Source organism: Scyliorhinus torazame, chromosome 11 (genome assembly GCF_047496885.1).
Source record: "Scyliorhinus torazame isolate Kashiwa2021f chromosome 11, sScyTor2.1, whole genome shotgun sequence".
NCBI lineage: Eukaryota > Metazoa > Chordata > Chondrichthyes > Carcharhiniformes > Scyliorhinidae > Scyliorhinus > Scyliorhinus torazame.
The window spans coordinates 236226530-236239143 of NC_092717.1; the positions used below are offsets into that span (position 1 = coordinate 236226530).

General features: G+C 47.3%; 1 protein-coding gene across 4 annotated transcripts in view; it reads right to left on the reverse strand.

The window, feature by feature from the left end:
* Nucleotides 1-12614, reverse strand: part of LOC140385858 (intermembrane lipid transfer protein VPS13B-like) — a 1311478-nt gene that overhangs the window by 37397 nt on the left and 1261467 nt on the right. For all 4 annotated transcript variants that reach the window (XM_072468452.1, XM_072468451.1, XM_072468450.1 and 1 more), the window contains exons 53-54: nucleotides 6820-6947; nucleotides 5104-5303 (exon numbers count right to left, since the gene is read on the reverse strand). In XM_072468452.1, the coding sequence (XP_072324553.1) occupies nucleotides 5104-5303; nucleotides 6820-6947 (328 nt within the window). The remainder of the gene's footprint in view (nucleotides 1-5103; nucleotides 5304-6819; nucleotides 6948-12614) is intronic.

The following is a 12614-nucleotide window of genomic DNA, read 5'->3' on the forward strand; positions in this document are numbered from 1 at the left end:
TACTGTGTCCTTAATTACTCCCAGAAACTCCTGCCATTGCTGTTCTACTGTCTTTCCCACTAGGCTCTGCTCCCAGTCGACTTTCATCAGTTCCTCCCTCATACCCCTGTAGTTACCTTTATTTAACTGTAACACCTTTACATCTGATTCTACCTTCTTTCTTTCAAATTGGAGATTGAATTCTACCATAGTATGATCACTGCCTCCTAAGTGTTCCCTTACTTTAAGATCTTTAATGAAGTCTGGCTCATTACATAACACTAAGTCCAAAATGGCCTGTCCCCTCGTGGGCTCCATCACAAGCTGTTCCAAAAAGCCCTCCTGTAAACATTGAATGAATTCCCTTTCCTTGGGTCCACTGGCAGCATTATTTACCCAGTCCACCTGCATATTGAAGTCCCCCACGATCACTGTGACCTTGCCTTTCTGACATGCACTTTCCATTTCGTGGTGCATTTTGTGCCCCTGGTCCTGACCACTGTTAGGAGGCCTGTACATAACTCCCATTATGGTTTTTTTTGCCTTTGTGGTTCCTCAACTCTACCCACACAGACTCCACATCATCTCACCCTATGTCGTTTAGTGCTATTGATTTAATTTCATTCCGAATTAACAAGGCAACCCCGCCCCCTCTGCCCACCTCTCTGTCTTTTCGATAGGTTGTGAATCCCTGGATGTTTAAATGCCAGTCCTGAACCCCCTGCAACCATGTCTCTCTGATGCCTACCACATCATACCTGCCAGTCACAATCTGGGCCACAAGCTCATCTACCTTGTTCCTTATATGGACTTCAGTAAGGCCTTTGACAAGGTCCCTCATGGTAGACTAGTACAAAAGGTGAAGTCACACGGGATCAGGGGTGAGCTGGCAAGGTGGATTCAGAACTGGCTAGGCCATAGAAGGCAGAGGGTAGCAATGGAGGGATGCTTTTCTAATTGGAGGGCTGTGACCAGTGGTGTTCCACAGGGATCAGTGCTGGGACCTTTGCTGTTTGTAGTATATATAAATGATTTGGAGGAAAATGTAACTGGTCTGATTAGTAAGTTTGCAGACGACACAAAGGTTGGTGGAATTGCGGATAGCGATGAGGACTGTCTGAGGATACAGCAGGATTTAGATTGTCTGGAGACTTGGGCGGAGAGATGGCAGATGGAGTTTAATCCGGACAAATGTGAGGTAATGCATTTTGGAAGGGCTAATGCAGGTAGGGAATATACAGTGAATGGTAGAACCCTCAAGAGTATTGAAAGTCAAAGAGATCTAGGAGTACAGGTCCACAGGTCATTGAAAGGGGCAACACAGGTGGAGAAGGTAGTCAAGAAGGCATACGGCATGCTTGCCTTCATTGGACGGGGCATTGAGTATAAGAATTGGCAAGTCATGTTGCAGCTGTATAGAACCTTAGTTAGGCCACACTTGGAGTATAGTGTTCAATTCTGGTCGCCACACTACCAGAAGGATGTGGAGGCTTTAGAGAGGGTGCAGAAGAGATTTACCAGAATGTTGCCTGGTATGGAGGGCATAAGCTATGAGGAGCGATTGAATAAACTCGGTTTGTTCTCTCTGGAACGAAGGAGGTTGAGGGGCGACCTGATAGAGGTCTACAAAATTATGAGGGGCATAGACAGAGTGGATAGTCAGAGGCTTTTCCCCAGGGTAGAGGGGTCAATTACTAGGGGGCATAGGTTTAAGGTGAGAGGGGCAAGGTTTAGAGTAGATGTACGAGGCAAGTTTTTTACGCAGAGGGTAGTGGGTGCCTGGAACTCGCTACCGGAGGAGGTAGTGGAAGCAGGGACGATAGGGACATTTAAGGGGCATCTTGACAAATATATGAATAGGATGGGAATAGAAGGATACGGACCCAGGAAGTGTAGAAGATTGTAGTTTAGTCGGGCAGTATGGTCGGCGCGGGCTTGGAGGGCCGAAGGGCCTGTTCCTGTGCTGTACATTTCTTTGTTCTTTGTTCTTTGTACACTGCGCGTATTTAAATATAGCACCTTTAATTCTCTATTGACCATCCCTTTTTGTTTTCTTAGTGTGGTGGACCTTGGTTTACTGAGCCTTTCCATACACTGTGTCATATTTTGTGGGATGGGGACTATCGTAACCTCTCCTGAATTCTGTCTTTTCGTGCTTTTTTGTATTCCTAAGCAGCTACGCTTCCCACTGATTACTTCACCTCTTGGTTCCCTGACTTTCCCTTCCCCCCCAATCTCTAGTTTAAAATCCTATTGACCACCCTATTTACTCTTTTCGCCAGAACACTGGTCCCAGCTCGGTTCAGGTGGAGACCATCCCAACGGTATGTCCCAAAACTGATGCCAGTGTCCCATGAAAAGGAACCCCTCTTTCCCACACCACTCTTTCAGCCACGTGTTAACTTCCCTTATTCTTGCCTCCCTATGCAAATTTGCACGTGGCTCGGGCAGTAATCCGGAGATTATGACCCTTGAGGACCTGTTTTTTAATTTGAATCCTAGCTCTTTATAATCTCTAAACAGGTCCTCTTTTCTAGGCTTGTCTATGTTGTTGGTACCGACATGGACCACAACAACTGGATCCTCCCCCTCCCTCTCCAGTATCCTTTCAAGCCGGTCAGAGATGTCCCGTACCCTAGCACCGGGCAGGCAACATACCATGCGGGACTCTTTATCCTGCTCACAAAGGATACTATCTATCCCCCTGATAATAGAATCCCCTACAACTACAACTTGCCTATTTACTCCCTCCCCTTGAATGGCCTGCTGAACCATGGTGCCTTGGTCAGCTGACTCATCCTTCCTGCAGCCCTGTTCGCCATCCACACAGGGAGCAAGTGCCTCATACCTGTTGGACAGGGTCAAGGGCTTAGGCTCCCGAGTTCCTGACTGCTGGTTCCCTTTACCAGCCTGTCTTGCAGTCACACCCTGCTGTCCCTGGCCACTGGCAGGATTTAAACTACTTACTCTGACAGGTGTGACTGCCTCCTGAAACACAGTGTCCAGGTAAGTCTCCCCCTCCCGGATGTGCCTCAGTGTTTGAAGCTCAGACTCCAGCTCATCAACTCTGAGCCGGAGCTCTTCGAGCAGCCAACACTTACTGCAGATGTGGTCGCTGCAGCTCGCAATGGGGTCTACCAGCTCCCGCATCAAGCAGCTCAAGCACATCACCTGACCAGCCATCACAAATTAATTAATTAGTTTAATTTAAGTTTACGAGTTTAGCTGTGTTTTTTAAAAAAATTTGGGGCAGATTTGCTATCAACCAATCAGATCACAGCTTCCCTCTGACGTCACTTTTGGAAAAAAATAACTGGAAAACAGAAAGTTACCGTTAGGTTTTTATACTCACAGAGACTGCATTTGAGGCGGTTCAGAGACGGTTCACTAGGATGAGGGGTTGTTGTATGAGGAAAGGCTGAGCAGGCTGGGCCCATGCTCATAGAAGTTTAGAAGAATGAGGGGTGATATCATTGAAACATGAGATTCTGAGGGGGTTTAACTGGGTCGATGCTGAGAGGAGGTTCCCCCTTGTGGAGGAATCTAGAACAGATGGTACGTTTAAAAATAAGGGGTCTCGCATTTAGAACGAAGAAAAGTACAGCTCAGGAACAGGCCCTTCGGCCCTCCAAGCCTGCACCGACCATGCTGCCCATCTAAACTAAAATCTACTACACTTCCAGGGTCCGTATCCCTCTATTCCCATCCTATTCATGTATTTGTCAAGATGCCCCTTAAATGTCACTATCGTCCCTGCTTCCACCACCTCCTCCGGCAGTGAATTCCAGGCACCCACTACCCTCTGTGTAAAAAACTTGCCTCATACATCTCCTCTAAACCTTGCCCCTCGCACCTTAAACCTATGCTCCCTAGTAATTGACACCTCTACCCTGGGAAAAAGTCTCTGACTATCCATTCTGTCTATGCCCCTCATAATTTTGTAGACCTCTATCAGGTCGCCCCTCAACCTCCTTCGTTCCAGTGAGAACAAACCGAGTTTATTCAACCGCTCCTCATAGCTAATGCCCTCCATACCAGGCAACATTCTGGTAAATCTCTTCTGCACCCTCTCTCAAGCCTCCACATCCTTCTGGTAGTGTGGCGACCAGAATTGAATACTATACTCCAAGTGTGGCCTAACTAAGGTTCTATACAGCTGCAACATGACTTGACAATTTTTATACTCAATGCCCCGGCCAATGAAGGCAAGCATGCCGTAGGCCTTCTTGACTACCTTCTCCACCTGTGTTGCCACTTTCAGTGACCTGTGGACCTGTACACCTAGATCTCTCTGGCTTTCATTACTCTTGAGGGTTTTACCATTCACTGTATATTCCCTACCTGTATTAGACCTTCTAAAATGCATTACCTCGCATTTGACGGATCAAACTCCATCTGCCATCTCTCCGCCCAAGTCTCAAAATGATCTAAATCCTGCTGTATCCTCTGACAGTCCTCATCGCTATCCACAATTCCACCAACCTTTGTGTCGTCCGCAAACGTACTAATGAGACCAGTTACATTTTCCTCCAAATCATTTATATATACTACGATCAGCATAGGTCCCAGCACTGATCCCTGCGGAACACCACTAGTCACAGCCCTCCAATCAGAAAAGCACCCTTCCATTGCTACTCTCTGCCTTCTATGACCTAGCCAGTTCTGCATCCATCTTGCCAGCTCACCTCTGGTCCCGTATGACTTCATCTTTTGTACCAGTCTGCCATGAGGGACCTTGTCAAAGGCCTTACTGAAGATAGTGATGAGGAGGAATTTCTTCCTTCAGAGTGTTGTTAATGTTTGGATTGTCCCTCCCCAGAGACCAGGGTCATGGAATATATTCAAGGTTGAGCTGGACAGACTTTTGATCAGCAAAGGGGCCAATGGTTGAGGGGCACGAGGCCGAAAAAGAGAGTTACGGTCACAATCAGATCAGCCATGATCTTATCAAATAGCGGAGCAGACTCGAGGGGCCTACTCCTGCTCCTATTTCTACGATACAAGCCATAATGTGAACCCAACAAATCAGAACATAATCTTTTTTTAATTACCCAAACTGGAAACAAAATGATCATATGACAGCTAAGCACAAAACAAAGATAAAACAAAGCTGCAACATCTCACCTGAGTCCCAGGACTGTTGAGATCAATGAGATCGCTCCATTCCTCGGAGAGATCCGATAGAGATACCATGCTAAGATGGACACTGGGAAAGTGCTCTTCGGTTTTGCAGTCAGGAAAGTTCCAGACTTGATGATAAAGCTCATGATGAACTGAAGACTCACCCGGAACTTTTCGGCAATGAACAGCACACTTTGGGGCATCTAAAACACCACAAATAAATTCAGCTTAAGTTATAAACAAATATGTCCCTGCATTTAAGCACAAGGTGGATGGATAAGTGAAAGGGGAAGAAAGGAATAGAGGGATATGCTGATCGGAGGAGATGATGTAAGATGTGAGGAGGCTTGTGTGGTACATCAATAAAACAGTTGGGTTGAATGGCCCATTTCGACGCTGTAATTTTCTCGTTTATACCCATGAAGACACCTCACAGATCCATGAAAACGAGCACATGACAGTCAAGTATAAATTTAATTCATTCATTGACTGATTTTATTCCAGTATAGGTTTCTCTAAATCAATGGAATCTGATTGGCGGTCTTGTGGGGCACTGATAGCATCCCTCCCTCTAGCCCGGCTCTGGGTTCAAGTCCCACTTGTTGACCACAGAAGGAGCGCTTGCGACACGGTTCAAGGGGCTGGTAATCACGCGAGAATCCTTCCACGACCTCTCCGCCGTTCTCCAATGCGGAAAGAGCGTGTGTAAGATACACTTGAAAATAAAAAATATCAACAGAATTACACAGAACTTCACTGCAAACAAGCCATTCAGCCCAAGAGGGCTGTGCCAGTATTTACGTTTCATATGAGCCTCCTTCCACCTTGTCTCAGCTCACTCTACTGACATGTCCTTTCTCTCTCGCTTTTTGAAAAATGTACTCGTTCAAGGGATGCAAGCGCCATCAGCAAGGCCATTTATTGCCCATTCCTGGTTGTCCTTGAGTAGGTGGTGGTGATCCGCCTTCGAATCATAGAATTTACAGTGCAGAAGGAGGCCATTCGGCCTATCGAGTCTGCACGGCCCTTGGAAAGAGCACCCTACTTAAGCCCACGTCTCCACCTTATCCCCTTAACTCAGCCTAACCTTTTGGACACTAAAGGGAAATTTAGCATGGCCAATCCATCTAACCTGCACATCTTTGGACTGTGGGGGAAACTGGAGCAGCCGGAGAAAACCCACGCAGACACGGGGAGAAAGTGCAGACTCCGCACAGACAGTCACCCGAGGCCGGAATTAAACCTGGGTCCCTGGAGCTGTCAGGCAGCAGTGTTAACCACTGTGCCGCCTTCTTGAACCGCTCAGACCATGTAGTGCAGGTACACCCACAGTGCTGCTAGGGAGGGAGTTCCAGGATTTTGACCCAGGGACAGTGACGGAACAGCGATGCACTTCCAAATCAGGGTCGTGTGTTGCTTCAGGGGGAACTTCCAGATGGCGGTGTTCCCGTTAATGTATCTTCCCTTTGAATGTATCTATGCTATTCGTCTTGCCTTAACCATTCCTTGTGGTAATGAGTTCCACATTCTGACCACACTCTGGGTAAAAACTGGAATTCCCTCTTAGATTTATTGATGCCTATCTTATATTTATGGCCCCAGTTTTGGTCTCCTCCACATTCTTATATTGAAGTTAAACTGGTTATCGCAAAGAATCAAAGGACAAAGTACAAAAACAAATAGTAACCACAGTTCGGAGATATTAAATCAGATTTCTACCTTTCACATTTTCTTTCATCATGATTGTGATGGGGCATCTGTTATGAATGATCATCCGAGGACTAAAATCCTCGCTGACAGTTATGTAGGTGACACCGAGGTATTCCTGATAAGTCACCACTACAGCTCTGAAATAAAGAGAATGGAAGAGGAATTACAATTTACAACCAGCGTTTATTATGTGCTCTGTTAAACAATGTAAATTATTTTAAAATAGAACTGAAATGACAAAATGTAAGGCATACATGGTGGGGTGGCGGGACGGGGACGGGGACGGGGGGGGGGGGGGGTCAGCCTCTGAACAAGTAAGGAAAGTCAATGACTGGGGTGGGAGGGAGAACTGATCGTCAAAATGTAAGCAGGGTTCGAGTCTAAGCCCCACTCCAAAAGCCTGAGCACAAAATTCCCGCTGGCATTCCAATTACAGTACCGAGTGAGTGCTGTACTGTTCAGTTGAGACGCTCAACCGAGGCCGTGAATGTTGCCTCGGGTAGACACATTTCAATATGTCCTGGTGGCGTTTGTCCTCCGAGCATTGTTGTTCACGGGAGCTTGCTGCGCGCAAATCAACTGCCACGTTTTCTACACTGCAACACAGTGACTTCACTTAAAAAGCAGGAGACCTTGTGGTGCAGTGATAGCGCCCCCTACCACTGGACATGAAACTCCGAGTTTGAGTCCAACACCAGTGTTGTGTTTGGTCCTTTGTACTTTACGAAGGAACTCACCAAACACTTAGACTTGTCCAACCAGAATCTTTTATTGAGCTTCGTGTGGCAAGACTGCAATCTGATACCGAGCACGTTATCATGGAGTCTGCTAACTACTCCTCTGGAACGTGCACCTAGCACTAACCATTCACATGTACGTCTGATTACCATCTCAATCTTCTTCGCAAGATGGCCGGAGCCTAGAGACCGCATGGTGTGTCTGTACCGCCACCTGCTGGCTGGTGGTCGCACACCTTCAACTATGATATAGCCCATAGGCATATCACCATGACCAGGATTTGTTGGCCATGGAAGGAGCGTTCAACGTGGTTCAACGGGCTGATAATCAGCTCGGGAATCCTTCCACCACTACTCCCCAAAGGGTAAAAAATATCAGTACACAGGTGTGAAGATATGCTAAAAGCAACAACTTCAAAAGTACGTCACTGTAAAGTGCTTTTGAACAGCCTGAAGAAATGAAAGGCACGATAGAAATGTAGATCTTCCTTTCAATATCTATAAACTGGTGTGACTTCCAGCATTTTTCTTTTTATCTCAACTTTTGTTTTGAAAGCCAAAGTGCAAATGTTTCACAAATCTAGCTGTGCGGTTAATAACCTCAGCACTCTGCCATTCCTTTAAACACTAACAATAACAGCTACAATGTCACCATTCTAGATTCAAGATAGATAAGACCAATTAAATCATTTTGGACAACAAGGATGTGCAGACTGTTGATCACAGCCATTGTCCAAAACAGAGACTCGAGATCTGCCATGCATACACCAGAAGGGCGACTTTAACTCCTGCCAGACTTTGCATTTCTGCTTTCTGCCCAATTCGGTGAGGTGATGCAGGTTAGGCCTGGGTGTTAAAATCTCTGCTCTCAAGTTGCCATGTCAAGAGTAGTGTGGTAAACACGAGTAACAGTGCATGTATTACGGTACTGCCCCTGTATTACAGGTACAACAGTAAATCTCCGCCTGCTGGCTCCTCCCAGCAGGCGGAGTATAAAAGTGTCTGCTCTCCTGCGCTGCTCCCATTCTGGTTCCAGCTGCAGGAGGCACACCATCGTGTGCAATAAAGCCTCGATTGTTTCACCATTCTCGTCTCGTGGTAATTGACGGTACATCAAGTAGTTCTGCACCCACCCCAGTTCCTGCTCAGAGTTAAAGTTTGGGCAAACAGATCAGTGGTAAATTGTACAGATAATTTGCTCAGCAGGAACATAGCCCATAAAGGAAATACATCCAGGTCACAAACATTCAGGTTTATTAATGCAGGAGTTTTCCTTTGTCTCCTCTGCATCTGAGGCACCCTCCGCTCCATCATGGAATCATAGGACAGTTATGAAATTAAATGAAAATCGCTTATTGTCACAAGGAGGCTTCAAATGAAGTTACTGTGAAAAGCCCCTAGTCGCCACATTCCGGCGCCTGTTCGGGGAGGCTGGTACGGGAATTGAACCGTGCTGCTGGCCTGCCTTGGTCTGCTTTGAAAGCCAGCGATTTATCCCTGTGCTGTTATAGCACACAAGGAGGCCATTTGGCCCATTGCATCCCTGCCAGTTCTCTGCAAGAGCAACTCATCTCATCCCACTCACCCGCCTTTTCCCCACTGCGCTGCAAAAACATTTTCCCTCCAGATAATGATCCAATCTTTTGAAAGCTCTGATTGCATTTGGCTGCACCACTCTCTCAGGGAGTGCATTCCAGAGTCGAATCACTTATTGTGTGAAAAAGAATATCATCAAGAATCTGCAATTCGAAACTCTGGTGCCTGTAACCGAACTTGCACCAAGTCACGTTCGCCCATCTCCCCTTTACTCTGTGACCTACATTGGCTCCCGGTCCTGCAGCAACTTAAGTTTAAAATTCTCATCCAAGTCCCCCCCCATGGTCCAACCCCTCCTTATCTCTATCTCCAGTGTTATGCAACCCCAGGACCTTGCAGTCCTCCATTCTGGCCTCTGGTGGATCACCGATTTCTATCACTCCATTACTGGTAGCCATGCCTTCAGCTGACTAGGCCCCAAATCCAGATATTCCTTTCTACACCTCTTCACATTTTAAGTTGCTCCTTGCAGTGGGAGAATGGACGTCCAGAAGGTCGTGACTTGTATGTCAGTTCATTGTACGCAAGGTCTTTGAGTATACAGCCATCATCCAACCAATGAACACAACCGAGCCAGCACTGACATTGTTGGCTTGGCAATGAATGTATGCTGGTGGAATTAGCATGCTTCAGGACCTCTGAGCTTGTGACCTTTTCCTGCCAAGTGATCTCGAGAATACCTCAGAGACAGCAAAAATGAAAACTGCTCAGCCTTTTCCTCTTCCCAGCATATGTTGTCCGGGTCACACCTGGGAATATACTGAGGATGCAGGCTTGGTACACTTGCAGTCTGACGTTCTCGGTTAGGGTACTGGTGTTCCACTCTCCCTTATTCTGTTTGGACATCACAACTGCAGCATTTGCCATTCGTATATTGATTTCAGCAGCAAGTGACAGACTGCTGGTGATTGTGGAGTCCAGGTATGTGAAGCTATCAACAGTGTTGCACTGTCAATGCTGATAGATGACGGCATGGTAACATCCCAGACTATAACATTCGTTGTACTATTGCTGGTCAAAGTGAACTCTTCACATGCACCACAGAGTCTATACATTTTCTGCTGACAACTGCTGGATGGTGTGCCAATGATTACTGGTTGCACTTTGCCAGAATATCCAGGTGTCCTTTGATACAGGAAATGCTAGGGGGATCACTAAGGCAATAGTTCCATCAGCAAAGAAAACAGCTCCATGAAAACAAAAGGAAAAGAGGTCATTCCCGGTTGCAATATACCATTGGAGAGATGTTGAGATATCTTGAGTATGGCATCAGGAGCCCCAGCTAAACTGGAGTTAATGGGAATCAGGACGAAAACTCTCCATTGTTTGGAGTCACATCGCGCACAAAGGAAGATGATTGTGGTGGTTGGAGGTCAGTCATCTCAATCCCAAGACACCGCTGCACAAGTTCCTCAGGGTAGTGTCCTAGGCCCAACCATCTTCAGCTGCTTTATGATGTTGGCTGATGATTGCACAATGTTCAACACCATTCGTGACTCCTCAGACACTGAAGCAGTCCATGTCCAAATGCAGCAACACCTGGATAATATCCAGGCTTGAGCTGAAAGTGAAAAGTAACATTCGTGCCACACAAATGTCAGGCATTGACAATTGCGGCACGGTAGCACAGTGGTTAGTACAGTTGCTTCGGAACGCCAGGGTCCCAGGTTCAATTCCCGCTTGGATCTGTGTGTGGAGTATGCATGTTCTTCCCGTGTCTGTGTGGATTTTCTCCAGGTGCTCCGGTTTCCTCCCACCAGTCCCGAAAGAAGTGCTTGTTAGGTGAATTGGACATTCTGAATTCTCCCTCTGTGTACCCGAATAAGCGCCAGTGTGTGGCAACTAGGGGATTTTCACAGTAACTTCATTGTGGTGTTAATGTAAGCCTACTTGTGACAATAATAAAGATTATTATCTAGGTTAGGAATCCTGCAACGAGTAATGCACCTTCTCACTCCTCAAAGCCTGTTCACCACCTAAAAGGCACAAGTCAGGAGTGTGATGGAGTACTCCCCACTTGCCTGGATGAGTGCAGCTCCAACAACACTCAAGAAGCTCGACACCATCCAGAACTAAGCAGCCCCGCTTGATGCCAATCCTTCCACAAATATTGGCTCCCTCCACCACCGTTGTGCAACAGCCGCCGTGAGTACCATCTACAAGATGCACTGCAGAAACTCACCAAGGCTCCTGATGCAGCACCTTCCAAACCCATGACCTCTAGCATCTAGTGCAGCAGCTACATGAGAACACCATCACTTGGAGGTTCACCTCCAAGTCACTCACCATCATGATTTGGAAATATATCGGCCTTTCCTTCATTGTCGCTGGGTCAAAATCTTGAACTCCCTCCCCAACAGCACTGTGGGACTACCGATACCACATGGACTGCAGCGGCTCAAGAAGGCTTCTCCCAGCTTAAGCCATTCAGAATGAGCTCAGATTTTAAGCCAAGATGGATCACTCTTTAAAGAATATGTTGGCCTTTCTAGCGAGAGGATTCGAGTACAGGAGCAGGGATGTCTTACTGCAATTATACAGGGCCTTGGTGAGGCCATACCTGGCAGTTTTGGTCTCCTTATCTGAGGAAGGATGTTCTTGCTCCAGAGGGAGTGCAGCAAAGTTTACCAGACTGATTCCTGGGATGGCAGGACGAACGTCTGAGGAGAGATTGAGTCATTCAGAAGAATGAGGGAGGTACTCATAGAAACCAATAAAATTATAACAGAACTAGACAGTGTAGATGCAAGAAGGATGTTCTCGATGGTGGGGGTATCCAGAACCAGGGGTCTGAAGACCATTCAGACCTAATCGTCAGGTGTTCCAGGTGACTTTTGATGGCCTTTCTTTGGATCTTCACTTTATAGAAGACGGATTCTGTCCTCTCCAACACGATTCCAGGGATCCCACTGGACCATGTATGCAGCATATCCTGTTTTTAATGTTCTTTCGGGTCTCCTGCCATTGTGACAATAAGCAATTTTCTTTTCTTTTGTCCCTCTGCTTGGACTCAGCCTGGTGCGTGCAGTCGTCCCATCAGTAATTGCGTGGTTCAGTCATCAAACAGGAATTTAGCCACCCTTGTGTGCATGGAACCCGTTGGCTGTTTCTTCATTCCATTCCTGAATGTCTGTACCGCCTGCTCTGCCAGACCATTGAACGACGGGTGGTACGGCACCATCTGGATGTGCTTGGTGCCGTTCGACTTCCAAGAACACCATGGGCGGGATTCTCCGGCCCCACGCCGGGTCGGAGAATCGGCGGGGGCTGGCTTAAATCCCGCCCCCGCCGTGTCCCGAAGTCGATGCCACCAGAAATTCGGCGGGGGCGGGAATCGTGCCGCGCCGGTCAGCGGGCCCACCCCTGCCGATTCTCCGGCCCGCGATAGGCCGAAGTCCCGCTGCTGGAAAGCCTGTCCCGCCAGCGTGCATTAAATCACCTTTTGAACGGCGGGACAAGGCGGCGGGGGCA